The sequence below is a fragment of the Notolepis coatsorum genome (assembly GCF_963971535.1).
Source record: "Notolepis coatsorum genome assembly, chromosome: 7".
NCBI classification, from domain to species: Eukaryota; Metazoa; Chordata; class Actinopteri; order Aulopiformes; family Paralepididae; genus Notolepis; species Notolepis coatsorum.
This window is the reverse complement of record NC_140171.1, coordinates 149,591,686-149,616,603: the sequence shown is the minus strand read 5'-3', so window position 1 is coordinate 149,616,603 and position 24,918 is coordinate 149,591,686. Positions and strand designations below refer to the sequence as shown.

The following is a 24,918-nucleotide window of genomic DNA, read 5'->3' as shown; positions in this document are numbered from 1 at the left end:
ACAGTAGATTTCCCTAGTCCCCCCCCCCCCCCCCTTCCTCTGCATTGGCGCTGCACTGTCGGCTGCCTCGTGTGAGGGAGACCTCCCCCACCCAGGACTTGGCTTGTGCACTCCCCCCCACCCCCCCCCCCCGTAACAACCCCAACCCACTCCCCCCTCCTTCCGTAAATGGCGCTGCCTATGACGGCTGCCAGTCTGTTTGCGGTGGTGAATATGCATATGTTTGTCTCAAGGCTCTGTACCATTATTACTATCTAAAATGTAATAATTGTGGAATATTACTGTAATGAGCTGTATGTGTATGATCCAAGCGTCCTATGATCCTCATAGGAGCATAACAGAAAAAAGCATTCCATGTGAAGGTATTCTGTATCTTTGCATGTCAACTAATAAAGAAACTTGAAACTTGAAACGTTTTTGGGGGGGATTTGACTCTTTCTCCTGCTTCTCTCCGTATAGCGACTTGCATCCGTGGGCCTGGACGCCAAGAACACCGTGTGTGTGTGGGACTGGAAGAGAGGCCGTGTCCTGGCCACTGCGACCGGCCACTCGGACAGGGTGCGGACAGAGACCTTTCATGAAGCCAGAATATTCAACTGTGGTTTAAAATAATAATAAGTATTTCTACTCCAGTACTGTACTGTTTTGAGGTACTGTACTTGTACTGTACTTTACCTGGGTATTTTAAATGTAGGGAACTTTGTACTTTTATTGCACTACATTTATCTGAACCCATTATTCATTAGTTATTTTTAATAACTTTAATAATTTTTAATAATAGATATTTGACATGTAAAACACATTGCATAAGTAGGTGACAATGATATACTTCCACATTCTGAGCCTGCCAACCTCAAGAGGATGTAATCAGAGCGGCAGAACTGGTCCACATACCACTTTAACATCATCTTCAGAGCAGTTGTTCTCAACATAGGGTGCAGGGACCCACAGGGGCCCGTGAGGAGGTTTTAGGTGGTCCCCGGAAAAACAGGAAATAGTTAAATTTTACAGTATAATTCACTAGAAATGAGCTCAGTGAGAGAAAAGAGTAAGCTGTACAGGCATAGAGACAGGTGTTTAGCAGGCTGTGACATACAGGCGTAGAGACAGGTGTTTAGCAGGCTGTACAGGCGTAGAGACAGAGGTGTTTAGCAGACTGTACAGGCGTAGAGACAGAGGTGTTTAGCAGGCTGTACAGGTGTAGAGACAGAGGTGTTTAGCAGACTGTACAGGCGTAGAGACAGAGGTGTTTAGCAGGCTGTGACGTACAGGCGTAGAGACAGAGGTGTTTAGCAGGCTGTACAGGTGTAGAGACAGAGGTGTTTAGCAGGCTGTACAGGTGTAGAGACGGGTGTTTAGCAGGCTGTACAGGTGTAGAGACAGAGGTGTTTAGCAGGCTGTACAGGCGTAGAGACAGAGGTGTTTAGCAGGCTGTACAGGCGTAGAGACAGAGGTGTTTAGCAGACTGTACAGGCGTAGAGACAGAGGTGTTTAGCAGGCTGTACAGGCGTAGAGACAGAGGTGTTTAGCAGGCTGTACAGGCGTAGAGACAGAGGTGTTTAGCAGGCTGTACAGGCGTAGAGACAGGTGTTTAGCAGACTGTACAGGTGTAGAGACAGAGGTGTTTAGCAGACTGTACAGGCGTAGAGACAGAGGTGTTTAGCAGACTGTACAGGCGTAGAGACAGAGCTGTTTAGCAGGCTGTACAGACGTAGAGACAGAGGTGTTTAGCAGGCTGTACAGGCGTAGAGACAGAGGTGTTTAGCAGGCTGTACAGGCGTAGAGACAGAGGTGTTTAGCAGGCTGTACAGGCGTAGAGACAGAGGTGTTTAGCAGACTGTACAGGCGTAGAGACAGAGGTGTTTAGCAGACTGTACAGGCGTAGAGACAGAGCTGTTTAGCAGGCTGTACAGACGTAGAGACAGAGGTGTTTAGCAGGCTGTACAGGCGTAGAGACAGAGGTGTTTAGCAGGCTGTACAGGCGTAGAGACAGAGGTGTTTAGCAGACTGTACAGGCGTAGAGACAGAGGTGTTTAGCAGGCTGTACAGGCGTAGAGACAGAGGTGTTTAGCAGGCTGTACAGGCGTAGAGACAGGTGTTTAGCTGGCTGTACAGGCGTAGAGACAGGTGTTTAGCAGGCTGTACAGGTGTAGAGACAGAGGTGTTTAGCAGACTGTACAGGCGTAGAGACAGGTGTTTAGCAGGCTGTACAGGTGTAGAGACAGAGGTGTTTAGCAGACTGTACAGGCGTAGAGACAGAGGTGTTTAGCAGACTGTACAGGTGTAGAGACAGAGGTGTTTAGCAGACTGTACAGGTGTAGAGACAGAGGTGTTTAGCAGGCTGTACAGGCGTAGAGACAGGTGTTTAGCAGACTGTACAGGCGTAGAGACAGGTGTTTAGCAGACTGTACAGGCGTAGAGACAGGTGTTTAGCAGGCTGTACAGGCGTAGAGACAGGTGTTTAGCAGGCTGTACAGGCGTAGAGACAGAGGTGTTTAGCAGGCTGTACAGGCGTAGAGACAGGTGTTTAGCAGGCTGTACAGGTGTAGAGACAGAGGTGTTTAGCAGGCTGTACAGGCGTAGAGACAGAGGTGTTTAGCAGACTGTACAGGCGTAGAGACAGGTGTTTAGCAGGCTGTACAGGTGTAGAGACAGAGGTGTTTAGCAGGCTGTACAGGCGTAGAGACAGGTGTTTAGCAGGCTGTACAGGCGTAGAGACAGGTGTTTAGCAGGCTGTACAGGCGTAGAGACAGAGGTGTTTAGCAGGCTGTACAGGTGTAGAGACAGAGGTGTTTAGCAGACTGTACAGGCGTAGAGACAGGTGTTTAGCAGGCTGTACAGGCGTAGAGACAGAGGTGTTTAGCAGGCTGTACAGGCGTAGAGACAGGTGTTTAGCAGGCTGTACAGGCATAGAGACAGGTGTTTAGCAGGCTGTACAGGTGTAGAGACAGAGGTGTTTAGCAGGCTGTACAGGCGTAGAGACAGGTGTTTAGCAGGCTGTACAGGCGTAGAGACAGGTGTTTAGCAGGCTGTACAGGCGTAGAGACAGGTGTTTAGCAGGCTGTACAGGCATAGAGACAGGTGTTTAGCAGACTGTACAGGCGTAGAGACAGGTGTTTAGCAGACTGTACAGGCGTAGAGACAGGTGTTTAGCAGGCTGTACAGGCGTAGAGACAGAGGTGTTTAACAGACTGTACAGGCGTAGAGACAGAGGTGTTTAGCAGGCTGTACAGGCGTAGAGACAGAGGTGTTTAGCAGGCTGTACAGGCGTAGAGACAGAGGTGTTTAGCAGACTGTACAGGCGTAGAGACGGAGGTGTTTAGCAGGCTGTACAGGCGTAGAGACAGAGGTGTTTAGCAGGCTGTACAGGCGTAGAGACAGAGGTGTTTAGCAGACTGTACAGGCGTAGAGACAGAGGTGTTTAGCAGACTGTACAGGCGTAGAGACAGAGGTGTTTAGCAGGCTGTACAGGCGTAGAGACAGGTGTTTAGCAGGCTGTACAGGCGTAGAGACAGAGGTGTTTAGCAGGCTGTACAGGCGTAGAGACAGAGGTGTTTAGCAGGCTGTACAGGCGTAGAGACAGAGGTGTTTAGCAGGCTGTACAGGCGTAGAGACAGGTGTTTAGCAGACTGTACAGGCGTAGAGACAGAGGTGTTTAGCAGACTGTACAGGCGTAGAGACAGAGGTGTTTAGCAGGCTGTACAGGCGTAGAGACAGAGGTGTTTAGCAGACTGTACAGGCGTAGAGACAGGTGTTTAGCAGGCTGTACAGGCGTAGAGACAGAGGTGTTTAGCAGGCTGTACAGGCGTAGAGACAGAGGTGTTTAGCAGACTGTACAGGCGTAGAGACAGAGGTGTTTAGCAGGTTGTACAGGCGTAGAGACAGAGGTGTTTAGCAGGTTGTACAGGCGTAGAGGCAGCCCTGTGCAGGAAGTTGGCTCATTGACCGTTGGCACAGCTTTAGATGTTATGGCAAGCAGCTTGGCAGGGGCCCATTTCATTTTGTTGGGTCTTTGTTGAACTGATCTGTTTCCTTCTCTTTCAGATCTTTGATGTTTCTTGGGATCCATTCCAACTCAACCGTCTGGTCAGCTGTGGAGTGAAACACATCAAGGTACAACATGAAAGGCGCTCGTCACCAACGCAAGAGACACTGGTATCGAATCCAGCTGTCAGCGTTGCTTCCGGCTTGGCCGGCCGTCATACTGGCTCAATTGGCAGAGTCAGCGGGAGGGAAGCCAGTGGGTGGGTCTGGGTTGTTGTGGACAGCGACTCCTACAGTTCGGTCGGGGCGCCTGCACAGCGAGGGAAGGATCTAAGAGAGGTAGTGTGACCTTCCACACGTTACACTCTCTCAGTGAGAGTCCGCGCTGCCAGGTGAAAAGAAGCGGTGGGCTGGCTACACATGTGTCGGAGGAAGCATGTGATAGTATCCGCCCTCCCGGACCGACGGTAGAGGAGGGGGGGGGGGGGGTAAGTGCGCAACGACCAGGAAGGGGATTGGGAATTGGCATAACGACTAACATTGGGAGGGGAGAAAAACGGAGAAAGAAGGAGGAAAAAAGATAAAATGGCGGGGAATTCTGCGTGGAAATGCATGGGTCACTTTAGCTGGTCCCTGGCCGTCTATGTAACGTTAAGTATGTACATTAAAAATGTACTGCGGACAGACCAGGGCAGAAGTTTCTCATGTGAGCAGCAGCCTGGTTGCTGGTGGTTCACCACGTGCCTGTCTGCTCCGCTGCTCGTTCATAATCACTGGTATTGATTGACCACTTGCACAATGTAGGGGCATCATAACCGGCTACGTCTATAGCCCAGCAGACTTCTTCCAGTCCCATCACAACACATTGAGTTTAGCAACTTTTCTCCCGTCAATTAAACAACTTTATCGTCACTTTTTTCTTTTTAATTTTTTTAATTCTTTTTTTTTTAATTACTTTTAAAAATGATTTAATAAGCAAACGTTTGTAAAGTGTGTTTGTCAGCTGGGTCTTTTAAGGTTTTTGGGCTCTATTTCATGTACAAAAGTTTACTGTTAGTTAGCCACATTAGCATTTAGCTCCACCTAAATCCAATACAACCAACAGTTTACCAGATTAACAGAAAGCGTTCACAACTTTCCAGAATATCAAATGTGGGTCTAACAGATGTCACGTCGATACTAATTAAGTTATATGTCTCATTTCATGCCCCATATCTAACAGATTTAGGCAGAGCTAAATGCTAAGTGGCTCCACTGTTAGTGTAACTGAGGGGTACAATTCCCTGACTGTATTGATAAGTATGGTATCATTAAACCACTACCGCTTTATGTACTTTAACTACTGGCCATACAGTACACGATATCTAAATATGATGAACACTTTCCCACAATGAAATCGGTTCCAGACAAAGGTAATAATCAAATATTTAATATAGCAAAAGGTACATATGATATTTACTATTACAGTTATGATTTGAATGCACTTGTAAGGCAAATGAGTACTCGTAGGCAAATCAACACTGAATGTCCAATCTCTGGTTACGCAGGAAGCAAGTATACAACCTGGCTCTTAGGGAATTAGATCTATGGTACACTTAATGATATAGCGGGATGTTCTGGAAGGGGTCCTCCCGGTTGTAAGCCGGTAGGGGGGGTAGGAGAGCCGTCGGTAGTAGACCGTCTGGTCAACGATATCTAGGGAGACTTCAAGTACAGAAGACAGTGCAGTAGACTCTTGATCCGCAGATGAATACACCTTGGTTCTCTTGTAGGCTGTAGCTCCACAATGAAGAAGAAGCTAGGCGACCTCAGTCTCTCTGAGCGCCGACTCAACTTGACTCCTCTCGGGGGTAAATCCAACACTCACAGGCGTCGGCGATTATCCGCTCCACAAATCACAGTACCAAAGCAAATATATTCCAGCCGCATAGGGCTCAGCAGTCGTCGGGTAGGTAATCCAGTGTACATGTCCCTCGGTCCTCGTCTAGATCTCCTCGGATGAAGGCGCCATGTGGTCGGCCCAGCCTGGTTAAGACTCTAGATAACACGAGGAAGCGTTGGAGATGCTGGTCACTTTAGAACTCTAACCGCACGATGCACCATACACGATAGACTATTATTACTTAATAGAAATACGTCGCACTCGACGGTACAGTGCCAAACTCTGACAATTCAGTTATTAATTCGCACGAGGTCTCGATGCTATTCTAAGGCCAAACAGGCCATACTACACCGCACGTGGTATCGTGGGTGAGGCTTCACGTTCTGTTACTAAGTTGGAAGAAGGGTAAAGGACTAAGGGATTTCTACATTTACTTGCGCCATATTTATATGCACGGTGAACAAATAGTGCCACTCTCATTTCGGTAGCCGTATCCCTGAGCGGAGCCGGGGCTAGTACGGACATGTCTCGTCGGTACCTTTGAACTTGACGCCAGGGGCTGGTCCCCTGGCGCCTGGTCCTTTTGTCCAATAAGAGAATGAACTATTATGGGCTATAGTAGGCTAAAGGGATATTCCGTGTATATGTACAAGGAATATACAAGGGATATCAAACGATATACAAATACTATTCAATATATATCAATAAATAAATATATATATTCGGTTTAATCTGATCCTTCGTAACAGTTAGAGTTAGCTACATTTAGCTCCGCCTGAATCCAATACATTAATCTGTTAGATAAAATAAGAGCTAGTAAAGCAGATTGGTACGTAGAGAGACAACCTCTCATTTTAGAAGATCATTCTAATGTCTTAACTCTTTGGACGCCAGACCTGTTATGCTGTAATGCTATAGATAACATTCAGCCACTAGATGGTGCTATAGATAACATTCAGCCACTAGATGGTGCCATAGATAACATTCAGCCACTAGATGTTGCTATAGATAACATTCAGCCACTAGATGTTGCTATAGATAACATTCAGCCACTAGATGGTGCTATAGATAACATTCAGCCACTAGATCTCACTAGACAGCATGTCATTTTATCCAATCAGGTGCATTCCACGTGGGAAAATGGGAAGTAGGGAGGGGATAGATGCAACATGTAAACGACAACATTCATAAATAAAATTAAAATAAAATAAATTCATAAAATAAAAGTTTAAATATTTTTTTGGGGGGGGGGGAGCAATAATTTTATTCCGCACCTTTCTAAAAATGTGGTGGATGTATGGTGGATGTATGGATGGTGGTATGGTGGTTTATTCCTTTTTCTAAATGTTTTTATGATTAATCTACATACAATTTTTATCTATAGCACCTCTTAATAATTAACCAAAGTATCGTAAGTAGGGATGCTCGATATTGGCTTTTTTACTGATACCGATATACTGATATACCGATATTGTCCAACTCTTAATTTCCGATACCGATATCAACCGATACCGATATATGCAGGGTTTCCCCCCCAAAAAACGGAATAATTTCAGGTAATTAACATTGCATATCTCTTGTTGTGGAATTAACACAACATTATGCATACTTTTGACAATAAATAAAATCAGAATTTGTTCTTAATTGCTTTCCTGGGTAAATAAAGGTTATAGAAATGTAAAAAAATAAATAAAACAATACAGATATTTTCCGATATCACATTTTAATGCCAATATCGGCCGATAATATCGGTAGGCCAATAATATCGGACATCCCTAATCGTAAGTGATAAATGACATGATAGATCATGGCTCTGGATTTAGGCTTTGAAACATTTGAAACCCAAACTTTCTTTTCTTTTTACAAATGGACTGAAGATCATTTCTGCTCATACCTGAATTTCCCCCAAGGGGATCATTAAAGGAATATCTTATCTTATCTTATCTTACACTTTCCTCAGTTCTGGACACTGTGTGGAAACGCGCTGACACCCAAGCGGGGGATCTTCGGGAAGACGGGGGACCTGCAGACCATCCTGTGTCTGGCCACAGCCAAGGAGGAGGTCACCTACTCTGGTGCCCTGAACGGAGACATCTACGTCTGGAGGGGGCTGAACCTAGTGCGCACCGTGCAGGCGGCACATGGGGTTAGTAGAAGTCACACACACACACACACACACACACACACACACACACACACACACACACACACACACACACACACACACACACACACACACACACACACACACACACACACACACGCCAGCCAGCCAGCCAGCTCGTTGGGAGCAGTAAGGGGTTAAAGTGTTTTGCTCATGAGGTCAGGAAGAAATCGAACCGAGAACTTTCAGATGATCAGACTGCTCTTACCTCCAGAGCCACTGCTACCTGCCCAGTAGATCTGTTCCATCTGTGTCCTCTTTGCCATTATGCTGTCTCTTGACCTGACGGAGATAATGAAGCAGGTCTCTTGGGTGAAGATAATGAAGCCGGTCTCTTGGGTGAAGATAATGAAGCAGGTCTCTTGGGTGAAGATAATGAAGCAGGTCTCTTGGGTGAAGATAATGAAGCCGGTCTCTTGGGTGAAGATAATGAAGCAGGTCTCTTGGGTGAAGATAATAATGAAGCAGGTCTCTTGGGTGAAGATAATAATGAAGCAGGTCTCTTGGGTGAAGATAATGAAGCAGGTCTCTTGGGTGAAGATAATGAAGCAGGTCTCTTGGGTGAAGATAATAATGCAGCAGGTCTCTTGGGTGAAGATAATAATGAAGCAGGTCTCTTGGGTGAAGATAATAATGAAGCAGGTCTCTTGGGTGAAGATAATGAAGCAGGTCTCTTGGGTGAAGATAATGAAGCAGGTCTCTTGGGTGAAGATAATGAAGCAGGTCTCTTGGGTGAAGATAATGCAGCCGGTCTCTTGGGTGAAGATAATGAAGCAGGTCTCTTGGGTGAAGATAATGAAGCAGGTCTCTTGGGTGAAGATAATGAAGCAGGTCTCTTGGGTGAAGATAATGAAGCCGGTCTCTTGGGTGAAGATAATGAAGCAGGTCTCTTGGGTGAAGATAATAATGAAGCAGGTCTCTTGGGTGAAGATAATAATGAAGCAGGTCTCTTGGGTGAAGATAATGAAGCAGGTCTCTTGGGTGAAGATAATGAAGCAGGTCTCTTGGGTGAAGATAATGAAGCCGGTCTCTTGGGTGAAGATAATGAAGAAGGTCTCTTGGGTGAAGATAATGAAGAAGGTCTCTTGGGTGAAGATAATGCAGCCGGTCTCTTGGGTGAAGATAATGAAGCCGGTCTCTTGGGTGAAGATAATGAAGCCGGTCTCTTGGGTGAAGATAATGAAGCAGGTCTCTTGGGTGAAGATAATAATGAAGCAGGTCTCTTGGGTGAAGATAATGAAGCAGGTCTCTTGGGTGAAGATAATGAAGAAGGTCTCTTGGGTGAAGATAATGAAGAAGGTCTCTTGGGTGAAGATAATGAAGCAGGTCTCTTGGGTGAAGATAATGAAGAAGGTCTCTTGGGTGAAGATAATGCAGCCGGTCTCTTGGGTGAAGATAATGAAGCCGGTCTCTTGGGTGAAGATAATGAAGCAGGTCTCTTGGGTGAAGATAATGAAGCAGGTCTCTTGGGTGAAGATAATAATGAAGCAGGTCTCTTGGGTGAAGATAATGAAGCAGGTCTCTTGGGTGAAGATAATGAAGCAGGTCTCTTGGGTGAAGATAATGAAGCAGGTCTCTTGGGTGAAGATAATGAAGCAGGTCTCTTGGGTGAAGATAATGAAGCAGGTCTCTTGGGTGAAGATAATGAAGCAGGTCTCTTGGGTGAAGATAATAATGAAGCAGGTCTCTTGGGTGAAGATAATAATGAAGCAGGTCTCTTGGGTGAAGATAATGAAGGTGTAGACGCAGAGCAGTATACCACAGTATCATCGGTAGGGTTCGATACTGTTCACATTTTAACCGATACCGGTACCCAACGGTACCTTTTGTCTGTACTTTAGTCTCAAAGAATTTAATCTACCTACCTCAGTTGTAATATTTTTTTCCAAAATTCAAATAATTTATTATCATTTCATTATTATTTATTTAGAACAATTTGTTAATATATAATATATAATATTGCAGCGAGCGTTGTCTGCATCCAGCTTTGTAAAGTGTAAACCACACTTGCGACCGTTTTCGGCTTGCCATCGCCCCGACTGCTTTGTTGTTGAATCAAGTCAAATCCTAGGTAAGCGTGTATTGTGCGCGTGAACATTGACGTGAATGTGCGGCTCACTTCATAGGTTTCGTTTCACGGTAAACGAAACGTTGACGTCATCGGTTGGTTTACAGTACCGAAATGTGGCACCGGTAGATCTCACGTGAAACGATAGGCTACTCGGTAGTACCGACGTGATTCGGTCGATACTCTTAAAAGTACCGGATTCGGTACCCATCCCTAATCATTGGCATGAAAGTGGAAATTTGCGTTGGAACCATTTCGTTCCATACTGTTAATATACGGTATATTGTATTATTGTGAATAGGAGTGGTCCCAGTACCGACCCCTGGGGCACACACTTAGATACACCAAGGGAGCTGCATTAGAAGTGGTACCTGCAGCACACACTGAATTAGGGTTTTCACATTAGGAATGGTTGCCTCCGTTCCGTTCCCGAGAACGATAGTCGCCCCTCCCCGCTTCCCCGCTGGCCAGCGTCCACACTACCAATCTCGTTTAGTTCCCGAGCACACTTGAGGGAGCAACTGGCACTGCCACAGACGCGCTATAGCGGGCACTTCAACCCTTCTTTGCTCTTGGAGAAAACATTTTGGGATGAAATGAGATAGAATAGAATAGAATAGATAGAATAGAAATACTTTATTCATCCAGAGGGAAATTTGGCACTACAAATCGCTCACAGTAACCAGTAAACATTTAGGTGGACAAAAACAATGAGATCTCGACTCATTTAGTTCATGGAAACGAATGATACCGGTGAGGTCTCTGACGCTACATTTGATTTTGATTTTATTAGGGATCCCCATTAGCTGGTGCGATAGCAACCAGCTAGTCTTCCTGGGGTCCACACACAAAAAACACACACAAAAACAATCACTATTGCAAAAAATTTAAAGTCAGTACACACAATGCATAATGAACCTACTGTAACAATTAATATAGCTAAAATTACATTAGTGTAAAACAAAAACAAAAAATTACTTTACAGTGTTAAAAACAATTTAAAAACTATTTAAGATTCTTTTTAAAAGTGAATCTACTGTAAATGCAGCAGAGGTTCCGAGGCAGGCCATTCCACAGAGTTAATGCTCTAAAAATAAAAGATCTCCCCAGAGCGCTGGTTCTAGGACCTGGCAATTCAAGCTGCCCACTACTGGAACCTCTAGTGTAATGCTCGTGCACAGTATTACTAAAAACAATCTGATTATGTATAAAAACAGGAGTCTTACTGCTCATGACCAACTTGAACAGCACAAGTATATTAAAAGACAATCTATTTTCAACGTTAAGCCAAGAGAGGCGGGCATGCATACGGCTCACATTAGACCTTAGTGAGCAGCCCAGTACCTTGTGGGAGTCTGATCATGGCAGAGGAGAGGCTGATTCTTGCGGTGTCTGACAACCCAGTAATAATACGACCTAAGATATATATATGACCTATAACGCAGATGACGCAACAATAGGCGCTCCCTGCGCTTTGGAAGCGCTCTGGGCATTCATATTCTTTATATCCAAAGCGTTCCGCCTTGAAAAAAATGCTTTCTGTGGACACAGCGCCTTAAGGTGGTATTGAGAGGGCACGTTATATCTTATAAAGCCTTAAGGTGGTATTGAGAGGGCACGTTATATCTTATAAAGCCTTAAGGTGGTATTGAGAGGGCACGTTATATCTTATAAAGCCTTAAGGTGGTATTGAGAGGGCACGTTATATCTTATGAAGCCTTAAGGTGGTATTGAGAGGGCACGTTATATCTTATGAAGCCTTAAGGTGGTATTGAGAGGGCACATTATATCTTATGAAGCCTTAAGGTGGTATTGAGAGGGCACGTTATATCTTATGAAGCCTTAAGGTGGTATTGAGGGGGCACATTATATCTTATGAAGCCTTAAGGTGGTATTGAGGGGGCACATTATATCTTATGAAGCCTCTGAAAAGAGAGAAAGACGTAAGTGCTTGGCTGAAATTGAAACACAGCTTCCCTCGTTGGAGGTTTCCAGACTCTCACAATCCCAAACGGACCTAAATAATATTTTAAAATTGAAGTATATGAATACAACTCTATTCCGGGCAAGCAGGTTAGCACCCTCCTCCTTAAACTCAGACAGAAGCACTTGTTACAGCAAGCATCTTCCATGTTTTGGTACAGTTGTGCTCACATTTGCAATCGTTCCGTGCCCCCGTTCCGTGCTGATTCGTTCCCCAGACCACCTTTTCAAGTGGTCTCGGACACGGACCGGTTAGCCGTCCCCGGGGACGGAACGCAGCGTTCTCACTACACTACTTCTGGGGCGATCGTGCTCGGAACCGGCCCCGGATGCCTAGTGTGTGAAAGCACCCTGAGATCTGAGGGTTCCAGACAACAGACTGTTTGTTCTGACAGTCCTATTATTATACAGTATATTATTATTATTATTATTATTATTATTATTATTATTATTATTATTATTATTATTATTATTATTATAAAGCATCAAAAGGCTTAGACAGGTCAATGAAAATGGCTGCACAGGGATGTTTGTTGTCTTTTTAACTTGTTGACTTTCAGTCAACAGTTGTGCTGTTTTTTCCCCCTAAAACCTGATGGAAATCAGATCAAATGTTAGTCAATAAAAACGCTTTAAATTGTTCACCAACAAGGGATTCCATTGCCTTAAAAAACCAACAAACAGAAATAGACCACCGCAACACTTCCAGTATGTTCAGCTCATGGGAAGAGCGCAGGGGGATAAAATCAATGAATGTTGATGAGAGCCTTGACGTAAGTGGTTGTAGCTACGGCTGTGGGGGTGCTGGACACATGATCCAATATAATTTTAGCCACAACCACTTACCTCAAGGCTCTCATCAACATTCATTAATTTTATCCCCCCCCCCCCCCCACGCTCTCCCATGAGTTCAATGAAACGCGGAAGTGCAGTGGTCTATATACTATAGATATATATACACTTTATACAGTATAACTAGATGGTGCAAGGCGGAGTCTCCAGCGTAGTTCACCGGCGGCCATCTTGCCACAGGCAGCACGCCCACTCATGAATGTCTATGGTGCATGTACTATTGAAATAACCATAGCTTGCTCAATTTCCAACCGATTTACAAACGGTTTGGTTTATTACAAATGTTATTAACGGGGCTATGATTCGGGATGCTTGGACATGTTGAAATTATTTTCATATGAAATTCCATTATAAGTATGATAACTACATCTCTAACATTTATAACAAACCAAACCGCTTGAAAATCGGTTGACAATTTGGCACGCTATGGTTATTTCAATAGTAAATGCACAATAGACATTCATGTTATGAGTGGGCGTGCTGCCTGTGGCAAGATGGCCTCAACGTCGGTCTCCATTGGCCAGCAGTGCGGGTGAGTCATCTAGCCTTTATATATGTCTATGGTCTATACCTTCCGTCTGTTTCATCTCTGTTTTGTGTGATGGATCATTGCCGCTGGGCCCACTCTCTCTCCGCAGGCCGGGATCTTCAGCATGCATGCCGGGGACGAGGGCTTCGCGACCGGCGGCAGGGACGGCTGCATCAGGCTGTGGGACGTGGACTTCAAACCCATCACCAAGATCGACCTGCGAGAGGCGGAGCAAGGATACAAAGGTGTGTTGAGGTACCATGTGACCAGGCAGAGGTACCATGTGATCAGGCAGAGGTACCACCATGTGATCAGAGGTACCATGTGATCAGGCAGAGGTACCACCATGTGATCAGAGGTACCATGTGATCAGAGGTACCATGTGATCAGGCAGAGTTACCATGTGATCAAATCAAATCAAATGTATTTGTATAGCCTGAGATCACATGGAATATCTTGCAGTGTAATGTAGTGAATAGTATTTCAGTGTAATGTAGTGAATAGTCTCAGTGTAATGTAGTGAATAGTCTTTTAGTGTAATGTAGTGAATAGTCTCAGTGTAATGTAGTGAATAGTCTTTTAGTGTAATGTAGTGAATAGTCTTTTAGTGTAATGTAGTGAATAGTCTTTCAGTGTAATGTAGTGAATAGTCTTTCAGTGTAATGTAGTGAATAGTCTTTCAGTGTAATGTAGTGAATAGTCTTTCAGTGTAATGTAGTGAATAGCCTTTCAGTGTAATGTAGTGAATAGCCTTTCAGTGTAATGTAGTGAATAGCCTTTCAGTGTAATGTAGTGAATAGCCTTTCAGTGTAATGTAGTGAATAGTATTTCAGTGTAATGTAGTGAATAGTCTTGCAGTGTAATGTAGTGAATAGTATTTCAGTGTAATGTAGTGAATAGTCTTTTAGTGTAATGTAGTGAATAGTCTTTTAGTGTAATGTAGTGAATAGTCTTTCAGTGTAATGTAGTGAATAGTCTTTCAGTGTAATGTAGTGAATAGTATTTCAGTGTAATGTAGTGAATAGTATTTCAGTGTAATGTAGTGAATAGTCTTTCAGTGTAATGTAGTGAATATTCTTTCAGTGTAATGTAGTGAATAGTCTTTCAGTGTAATGTAGTGAATAGTCTTTCAGTGTAATGTAGTGAATAGTATTTCAGTGTAATGTAGTGAATAGTCTTTCAGTGTAATGTAGTGAATAGTCTTTCAGTGTAATGTAGTGAATAGTCTTTCAGTGTAATGTAGTGAATAGTCTTTCAGTGTAATGTAGTGAATAGTCTTTCAGTGTAATGTAGTGAATAGTCTTTCCGTGTAATGTAGTGAATAGTATTTCAGTGTAATGTAGTGAATAGTATTTCAGTGTAATGTAGTGAATAGTCTTTCAGTGTAATGTAGTGAATATTCTTTCAGTGTAATGTAGTGAATAGTCTTTCAGTGTAATGTAGTGAATAGTCTTTCAGTGTAATGTAGTGAATAGTATTTCAGTGTAATGTAGTGAATAGTCTTTCAGTGTAATGTAGTGAATAGTCTTTCAGTGTAATGTAGTGAATAGTCTTTCAGTGTAATGTAGTGAATAGTCTTTCAGTGTAATGTAGTGAATAGTCTTTCAGTGTAATGTAGTGAATAGTATTTCAGTGTAATGTAGTGAATAGTCTTTCAGTATACTTACTTACTTACTTACTTACTTACTTACGCCTTTTACCCCGTTTGGGGCATAGGCCGACAACAAGGGTTCTCCAAGCATCCCGATCCTGAGCCAACCTCTCAAGCTGGCCCCAGGTGTGTCCCATCTTCTTGGCATCATCTTCCAAGTCTCTGCGCCAGGTGTTTCGTGGTCGGCCTCTCTTTCTTTTCCCTTGGGGGTTCCACCTGAGAGATTGTCTTGTGATGCTCAGGGATGGTTTACGGAGTGTATGGCCAATCCATCTCCAACGCCGTTGATGGTGTTAGGCCAGCGAATCAGGAGGATTCGGCGCAGACAGGTGTTTAAGAAAACTTGTAGTTTATTGGTTGTGGTGACAGTGGTCATCCAGGTCTCAGCGCCATAGAGTAGGACTGACTTCACGTTGGTGTTAAAGATCCTGATCTTGGTTGTGATGGAAATGTCTCTTGAGCTCCAGATGTTCTTTAGTTGGAGAAAGGCTTCTCTGGCCTTGCCAATCCTAGCTCTCACATCAGCATCTGTTCCACCTTGCTTGTTAACCATGCTGCCCAGGTACTGTAGGTGAAGTTGTCTACCCCTTCCAAAGCTTCTCCTTCCAGAATGATGGGTGATGTGTTGTCAGCATTGATTCTCATGACCTTGCTCTTCCCTCTGTGGATGTTAAGCCCAAGCCGAGTAGAGTTGTCAGCGATGGTACTTGTCTTTTCCTGCATCTGCTGCTGGGTGTGAGAGAGAAGGGCCAGGTCATCTGCAAAGTCGAGGTCTTCTAACTGCGTCCATAATGTCCATTGTATTCCATTTAGTTTCTCTGCCGTGGATTGCTTCATGACCCAGTCTATTGCCAGCAGGAACAGAAATGGTGACAACAAACAGCCCTGTCTCACTCCAGTTTTTACCTGGAAGGCGTTGGTAGTGTCTGAGTAGCTTCCAGAGGGTCTCTCTATTCACGCTGTCGAAAGCCTTTTTGTAGTCAATGAAATTAATGAATAGGGATGAATTCCACTCTAATGACTGCTCCAGTATTATCCGCAGTGTTGCAATCTGGTCTGTGCAGGATCTGTTTTTGCGGAAGCCCGCCTGGTGGTCTCATAGCTGTGGGTTAACGGCGTCCTTCATCCTGTCCAGTATAATCCTATTGAATATTTTTCCTGGGATAGAGAGTAGTGTGATCCCTCTGTAGTTTGCACATTGGCTCATATCTCCTTTCTTTGGTATTTTGACGAGGTAGCCCTCCTTCCATTCTGATGGGATGTGTTCTTCTTCCCATATCTTCTTGAAGAGAGGATGGAGCATCTCTTCCATCGTCTCTATATCGGCCTTCAGTGCTTCTGCCGGAATACCGTCAGGTCCTGCAGTCTTGCCGTTCCTAAGTTTCTTGATGGCTTTCCGGATCTCTTCCTTTGTTGGCACGCTGCAGTCTATCAGCAGATCGCTGTCAGCTTGCTGGAGTTCTGGTGGGTCCTGTGGTGCTGGTCTGTTTAGCAGTTCCTCAAAATGTTCTACCCATCTTTCCTTTTGTCTTTCCTCTCCGATGATTGGCTGTCCATCTTTGTCCTTAACTGGTCTTTCTGGTTTACTAAACCTTCCTGACAGCTTCTTGGTGGTGTTATATAAGTCTTTCAAATGTCCATGTCTAGCTGCTTCTTCAGCCTCTGCCGCAAGACTCTCTATATAGTCCTTCTTGTCTGCCTTGATGCTTTTTCTTAACCCTTTTTGTGGCTTCTGTGTACTGGTTTTTTGCTTTGACCTTTTCGGCTCTTGTGCGACTGTTGTTGATTAGTGCCTTCTTCCCTTTCCTCTCCTCTATCTTCCTCAATGACTCTCCTGATATCCACTCCTTGTGGTTGTGTTTCTTCGGTCCCAGTACTTCTTTGCACGTTGTACTTACTGCTTCCTTCACAGACTTCCACTTGTTGTCGATGTTTTCCTCCTCTTCTTCCATCAACTCTTGCAGGGCTTGAAACTTGTTCCTAAGTGTGAGTTTGTATTCTTCTAACTTGGTTGGGTCTCTCAGAAGTGCTGTGTTGAATGTTTGTCTCCGATTCTTCTCTCCTGTCCAGTTTTTCTTTAATTTCAGCTTCAGCTGATGGTCTGAGGCAACATCAGCTCCTCTCCTAACACATACATCTTGAAGGGATCTCCTGAACTTCTTCGTGATGCACACATGGTCTATCTGGTTTTCGGTGTTGAGGTCCGGTGAGATCCAAGTAGCTTTGTGTATCCTTTTGTGGGGGAAAATGCTTCCGCCGATGACCAGGTTGTTAGTGGCGCATAGGTTTGCGAATCTCTCCCCGTTGTCGTTCATCTCTCCTATACCTTGCTTTCCCATTGTCTCCTTGTAGCCTCTGTTGTCACTTCCTACCTTGGCATTGAAGTCTCCCATTATGATGTTGATGTCTCTTTCTGGGTATTTCTGAATGATGTCCTGTAGTCTGCTGTAGTATTCTTCTTTTCTCTCTTCATTGCTGTCATTTGTAGGGGCATAGCACTGGATAATGTTCATGTTTATTTTTGCCTTCATAGTTATTTTTTATTTTTTTTATTGATCTTTTTCCCCCTCCATTTTTCCTCCGATTTTCTCCCATCCCAATGTTAGTCGTATGCCAATTCCCAGTCCCTTCCTGGTCGCTGCGCACTTACCCCCCACAGTCAGATCATCTGGGAGAGTGGAGGCTACCACGTGCTTCCTCCGACACACGTCCAGCCAATCACCGCTTCTTTTCACCTGGCAGCGCGGATTCTCATCGAGAGGGCGTAGCGTGTGGGAGGACCACACTATCCCCCTCAAGTCCTATCCGCGCTTAGCAGGCGCCCCGACCGAACTGTAGGAGTCGCTGTTTACAACAACCCGGACCCACCCCGCCAGCTTCTCCCACCCTCTAATACAGCCAATTGTATTAGTGCAGACGGCCAGCCAAGCTGGTGACAACCCCGGAGCTGTGAGCTGGATTCGAACAGGCGAATCCAGCTCACAGCTCCGGGGTTGGTGACGAACGCAATCTCCGCTCGGCCACCTAACCGCCTTGCCTTCATAGTTCTAAAGGAAGCTGCAATGATCCTGGGACCATGTGCCTCCCATCCAATAAGTGCTCTCTGGGCAGCCTTGGACAGCATTAAGGCCACTCCCTGGGTATGGTGTGCATCGTCCTCTTCATGGCCTGAGTACAGTGTCATCTCGCCTGTGGTGAGCCTCTTCTGGCCGGATCCGATCCACCTTGATTCACTGATTCCAAGTATGGCAAGATTGTAATTCCTCATCTCGGCAGCCACCTGTGCAGTCTTTCCGGCTTCATACATGGTCCTTACATTCCATGTTCCGATGGTGGTAATGGCCCTGCTTGAGAGAATGGTGGTCGGCAGGGTAGCTTCCAGATGTTTCCGGCTTTCACCACACTGCGTCATACTTCCTACCTGAGGTCCATCCTCTCTCAGGGCCGGAGATTCTTGGTTTTTCTTTGTTGACGTTTTTGTAGCAATGGGGTTTTTACAGGATGGGGTCGCTGGCTCCAAGCCCAACCTTCCACCATTTCTGGCTTCTGGTGTTTTGGAGTTGGTTTGTTAGTCCCCTCCCCTGACCTATTGTCTTCCAGGTAATGGATTGCAGCCTCATACCACGTGAGGCCAGACAGGTTTCGGGTTGTGTACAAGCTGTCTCGGCACATCAAGCCCAACCAACTCCCGCTACTGTGTAACGAAAGCTGTGACCAAATGAGCATTTTCGTCCCAGCAGCACAAGACAGACAGACAGTCTTTCAGTATACTGTAGTGAATAGTCTTTCAGTGTAATGAATGGACGATGTGTCATGTCTGATGCCATGTGGCCTTCCATTCTATCTGAAAGAGATTTAACACAATGAATATATACAGAAAATTAATCATCGTATGTATTGTGACTTTTATTTATTTAGTTTTCAACATGTTTCAAATTGCTAATATTTCATTAAGAATAGCGCAAAGTTGCATGTTAGTTAGAACAGTTTCATTTACAGTTTATTATTTAAGTATTGTGTGGGAAATGTGTTTATCTTTTTAAAATGTTCCACATAAAATACCCCATAATATGACAAAAGATATATCGTCTGCACCTTGCATGGTCGCCTCCACCGTCGGTGTGTGAATGTGTGAGTGAATGGGTAAAATGTGAGGAACAAATTGTAAAGCGCTTTGGATAAAAGATGTTCCAGCCAAATTGACTTTTTTTTTTTTATCATAATTTTTTTTATTGCAGGTTGGTACATCTTACAGTCAGTTTCCTTTCTTTTCATCTTCATTCCACACAATAATAAACGTCAAAAAATATTCCCCTGTCAAACTGTGGCCCAGTCAAGAGTCAAAGCCACCCTCCCCCAAAATCCGAATACTTTGTTCGGTTTTTAGCGAGTTTAACATGTCTATTTTACCCTATTAGGAGAATTTTCGCGGAGCTCTCGTTCAGCTACACCATCATAGTCGCGGGTCACGTGCCACAGTCCAAATTCACCATTTTCAATGGTTGGTGCTTCGCCTTAAGTGTCATTGCAGAATGTTTCCACCCCACAAGGTCCTAATGAAGTGAGAGGAGGACCAGCATGCTCAGCTTCACAGCAGCACATCTCAGCCACGCGGAACATCACAGGACATCACAGAACATCACAGAACATCACAGAACATCACAGCCACGCAGCACATCACAGCACATCACAGCACATCACAGCACATCTCAGAACATCACAGAACATCACAGCCATGCAGAACATCTCTCTGCTCATCTGGGGTTTTATCTCAAAGACTTAAAGGGGAACACCACTCAAATTAAGAATTACAATATGGTATTTCCATGGCCTAAGAAATTAAAGTTTGTGAACACAAAGCTACTCTTCTCCAAAGCCAGACAGCGGAGAAGTAAGACTCAGGCTCAAAATGCCAAAAGAATACATTTACAAAACTCTAAAGCAATGTCTCTTTCAGGAATCTTGACCCTCAAAGATAATCCACAGATCTTGTTTTATGTAGGAACTATTATTGGAGTGATGGCAGACATCTCTATGGCGGATATCTCTGAAAAATCTGAATTTTGGGTGCACTGTCCTTTAAACATGTGACTTATGTCTGCCCACTTCTCACAGCATATACCGGTAGCCACAAAACAAATCGGATCACAGGAGATTTTCAAAGACACAGGCCTTTCAATCCCTTTATTTTCTCTAAGCAACTGATGTGATTTTTTAGTCTGCTCAGGGGTCTGCTAGTCACTACAGCACCACAGGGCTGGTCTCTCCTCTAGTCTGCTAGTCTCTACAGCACCACAGGGCTGGTCTCTCCACTAGTCTGCTAGTCTCTGTAGCACCACAGGGCTGGTCTCTCCACTAGTCTGCTAGTCTCTACAGCACCACAGGGCTGGTCTCTCCACTAGTCTGCTAGTCTCTACAGCACCACAGGGCTGGTCTCTCCACTAGTCTGCTAGTCTCTACAGCACCACAGGGCTGGTCTCTCCACAGGGCTGGTCTCTCCACTAGTCTGCTAGTCTCTGTAGCACCACAGGGCTGGTCTCTCCACTAGTCTGCTAGTCTCTACAGCACCACAGGGCTGGTCTCTCCACTAGTCTGCTAGTCTCTGTAGCACCACAGGGCTGGTCTCTCCACTAGTCTGCTAGTCTCTACAGCACCACAGGGCTGGTCTCTCCACTAGTCTGCTAGTCTCTGTAGCACCACAGGGCTGGTCTCTCCACTAGTCTGCTAGTCTCTGTAGCACCACAGGGCTGGTCTCTCTTCATCACAGAACAGTAGTAAATTTAAGTAGTAAATTCGATTACAATTATTCAGGCAATGATTCAATGCATCATGAAATCTCTTCATTTGACCACGATTCATTTCGATTCGATTCAGTCAGTTAATTCAGTTAATTCCCCAAAAAAATTTGAATACACAAATGTGGCTGGGGAAACTGATTCACTCAGCATAAATGGACTATAGGACTAGGTCAATAAAAACAATACACACAAAAAAAAACATAAATCTTTTTTAAAGTTTTTTATTTCGATTAATTTCGATTATAATAGATTCTAACTTTTTCAAATCGATGCAGTTGAATCGTCACATTAGAATCGATGCATTTCGATTAATCGATGCATCGTTACACCCCTACAGAACAGCAAACACAAGGATACATAATAAGAAAGAAAACACATAACCCCCATAGATCATACATACATCCATGACTGTAAGATTTGAACAGTCCAGGAGATAAAGTCAAGTGCCGAGTAAGTAAGTGTCAGGACACGCAGCAGTAGTTAGTGCCTTGTCATGCAGCAGTAGTTAGTGCTTTGACACACAGCAGTAGTTAGTGCTTTGTCACGCAGCAGTAGTTAGTGCTTTGTCATGCAGCCGTAGTTAGTGCTTTGTCACGCAGCAGTAGTTAGTGCTTTGACACGCAGCAGTAGTTAGTGCTTTGACACGCAGCAGTAGTTAGTGCTTTGACACGCAGCCGTAGTTAGTGCTTTGTCACGCAGCAGTAGTTAGTGCTTTAACATGCAGCAGTAGTTAGTGCTTTGTCATGCAGCAGTAGTTAGTGCTTTGTCACGCAGCAGTAGTTAGTGCTTTGTCATGCAGCAGTAGTTAGTGCTTTGACACACAGCAGTAGTTAGTGCTTTAACATGCAGCAGTAGTTAGTGCTTTGACACACAGCAGTAGTTAGTGCTTTGACACACAGCAGTAGTTAGTGGTTTGACACGCAGCAGTAGTTAGTGCTTTGTAACGCAGCAGTAGTTAGTGCTTTGTCATGCAGCAGTAGTTAGTGCTTTGACACGCAGCAGTAGTTAGTGCTTTGACACGCAGCAGTAGTTAGTGCTTTGACACGCAGCAGTAGTTAGTGCTTTGACACGCAGCAGTAGTTAGTGCTTTGACATGCAGCAGTAGTTAGTGCTTTGAGTTTTGGTTCATGACAAAATGGGGGCTCGTTCATTTTGGTGGACCTTTGGTTTAATTGATTAGTTTGTTGGCTTTTGGCTTAGTTTGTAGCGGTGGAATCTGATTTTGGACTTTCTTGGTAAGTAACACTTCGGAAAGTTTATTCCATACCACAATTTGATTGTGAATTTATTCACTAGTTAGTAATTGCATGTTTGTTTTTACATGTAAATTGTTTGGAAGATGCATACAAGTAATTGGTTTGTTTGTTTGATTGGTTTGGAGGAGAACAGCTTGGTCAGTAATTGGGCTCTGAGTGGGAGTGTGGTGAATCCCAGACGAACCCCCATTTTGTCATGAACCAAACTCAAGGTACAGACAAAACAAGGGAGACCACACAAGTACTTGAGGATTTTTAAAGAAAGGTAATTTAATTATGCTCTTAAACTATTTACAAACAAAAGGATTTAAAGAATGAATGGATCAGTAATATCAGTAATGTAGTGATTGCATGAATGAGTCAGTGTGTGGTGTGTGTAAGTGATAGTATGAGAAACAACCAAACCAAATGAAACAAAACAAAATGTCATGACCAGCTTGGAGGAGAGACAGCCAACAATGGAGAAGCCAGTCCTTTTACACCGGTGTGCCTCTTCCTCCTGACACACCTGAATAGGGTGTGTCTGATTGACAGGCTGTGGATGACAGACAGGTAAAATTATATATTCAGGTATATCCCTGAGTTAACCTGTAGGAGAGGGATGGGGTTGTCACAACATGCAGCCGTAGTTAGTGCTTTGACACGCAGCAGTAGTTAGTGCTTTGACACGCAGCAGTAGTTAGTGCTTTGACACGCAGCAGTAGTTAGTGCTTTGTCACGCAGCAGTAGTTAGTGCTTTGACACACAGCAGTAGTTAGTGCTTTGACACACAGCAGTAGTTAGTGCTTTGACACGCAGCAGTAGTTAGTGCTTTGACACGCAGCAGTAGTTAGTGCTTTGTCACGCAGCAGTAGTTAGTGCTTTGACACGCAGCAGTAGTTAGTGCTTTGACACGCAGCAGTAGTTAGTGCTTTGACATGCAGCAGTAGTTAGTGCTTTGACACACAGCAGTAGTTAGTGCTTTGACACGCAGCAGTAGTTAGTGCTTTGTCACGCAGCAGTAGTTAGTGCTTTGACACACAGCAGTAGTTAGTGCTTTGACACACAGCAGTAGTTAGTGCTTTGTCACGCAGCAGTAGTTAGTGCTTTGACACACAGCAGTAGTTAGTGCTTTGACACACAGCAGTAGTTAGTGCTTTGACACGCAGCAGTAGTTAGTGCTTTGACACGCAGCAGTAGTTAGTGCTTTCACACGCAGCAGTAGTTAGTGCTTTGACACACAGCAGTAGATAGTGCTTTGACACGCAGCAGTAGTTAGTGCTTTGACACGCAGCAGTAGATAGTGCTTTGACACGCAGAAGTAGTTAGTGCTTTGACACGCAGCAGTAGATAGTGCTTTGACACACAGCAGTAGATAGTGCTTTGACACGCAGCAGTAGATAGTGCTTTGACACACAGCAGTAGTTAGTGCTTTGACACGCAGCAGTAGTTAGTGCTTTGTCACGCAGCAGTAGTTAGTGCTTTGACACGCAGCAGTAGATAGTGCTTTGACACACAGCAGTAGTTAGTGCTTTGACACGCAGCAGTAGTTAGTGCTTTGACACACAGCAGTAGTTAGTGCTTTGACACGCAGCAGTAGTTAGTGCTTTGTCATGCAGCAGTAGTTAGTGCTTTGACACGCAACAGTAGATAGTGCTTTGACACGCAGCAGTAGTTAGTGCTTTGACACGCAGCAGTAGTTAGTGCTTTGACACGCAGCAGTAGTTAGTGCTTTGACACGCAGCAGTAGTTAGTGCTTTGACACGCAGCAGTAGTTAGTGCTTTGTCATGCAGCAGTAGTTAGTGCTTTGTCACGCAGCAGTAGTTAGTGCTTTGTCATGCAGCAGTAGTTAGTGCTTTGCTTTTGTAAAGTGCTGATGCAGAATTAGGCAGCCGTTCAGTGATTGGATGGTTCTGCAGTGAGTGCTGTTGAGGAAATTGGATGTGTTTGTTTTGATGGCCCTGTGTGTTTTGCTGAGAGGGGGGAGTTATTAAGAGGGGGCTGGCAGGGAGTCCTGTAGTATTTTTAGACCTCTGCGCTGAATGCTGCTCTTCTCATAGATGTCAGAGATGAGTTTGCAGCTGATGATCTTTGAGGCGGGATGAACAATTCTGTCCACAGCTGCTGCCTCTGATCCGTTAGACCTGCTAGACCTGCTAGACCTGTTAGATCTGTTAGAGCTGCTAGACCTGTTAGACCTGTTAGACCTGCTAGACCTGTTAGACTGACAGACCTGAGTCTGAAGGAAACACTGCCATTATTACGTCTAGATTAGTAGAAAACATCATCTTCAAAGGGGACGTTTGAATAATTTGCACGAGTTGCATCGTGTTGAAGTAGTGAAGCAGCTGTTTGGTCTCTTGAGGCAGATTCTTTGTGACAGAAGTTTAGGATTAGGACCAGGATTATGTTGTGGTTCATTATGTCGCTGTGCGCTCAAACCCTTTGGAAGCGTAAACCCTTCTGCTACTGTTGTCTTTATGAACCGTTGTCTTTATGAACCACATCTACTGTTGTCTTTATGAACCGTTGTCTTTATGAACCACATCTACTGTTGTCTTTATGAACCGTTGTCTTTATGAACCACACCTACTGTTGTCTTTATGAACCGTTGTCTTTATGAACCACACCTACTGTTGTCTTTGTGAACCGTTGTCTTTATGAACCGTTGTCTTTATGAACCGTTGTCTTTATGAACCACACCTACTGTTGTCTTTGTGAACCGTTGTCTTTATGAACCGTTGTCTTTATGAACCGTTGTCTTTATGAAC

General features: G+C 44.5%; 1 protein-coding gene across 1 annotated transcript in view; it reads left to right on the top strand.

Moving 5' to 3' along the window:
* Window positions 1-24,918, top strand: part of eml6 (EMAP like 6) — a gene marked incomplete at its 5' end in the record, with an annotated part of 173,585 nt that overhangs the window by 51,711 nt on the left and 96,956 nt on the right. Inside the window, 4 exons of the mRNA XM_084318522.1 lie at window positions 460-558; window positions 4,045-4,113; window positions 7,827-8,012; window positions 13,572-13,707. Of these exons, the coding sequence (XP_084174648.1) occupies window positions 460-558; window positions 4,045-4,113; window positions 7,827-8,012; window positions 13,572-13,707 (490 nt within the window). The remainder of the gene's footprint in view (window positions 1-459; window positions 559-4,044; window positions 4,114-7,826; window positions 8,013-13,571; window positions 13,708-24,918) is intronic.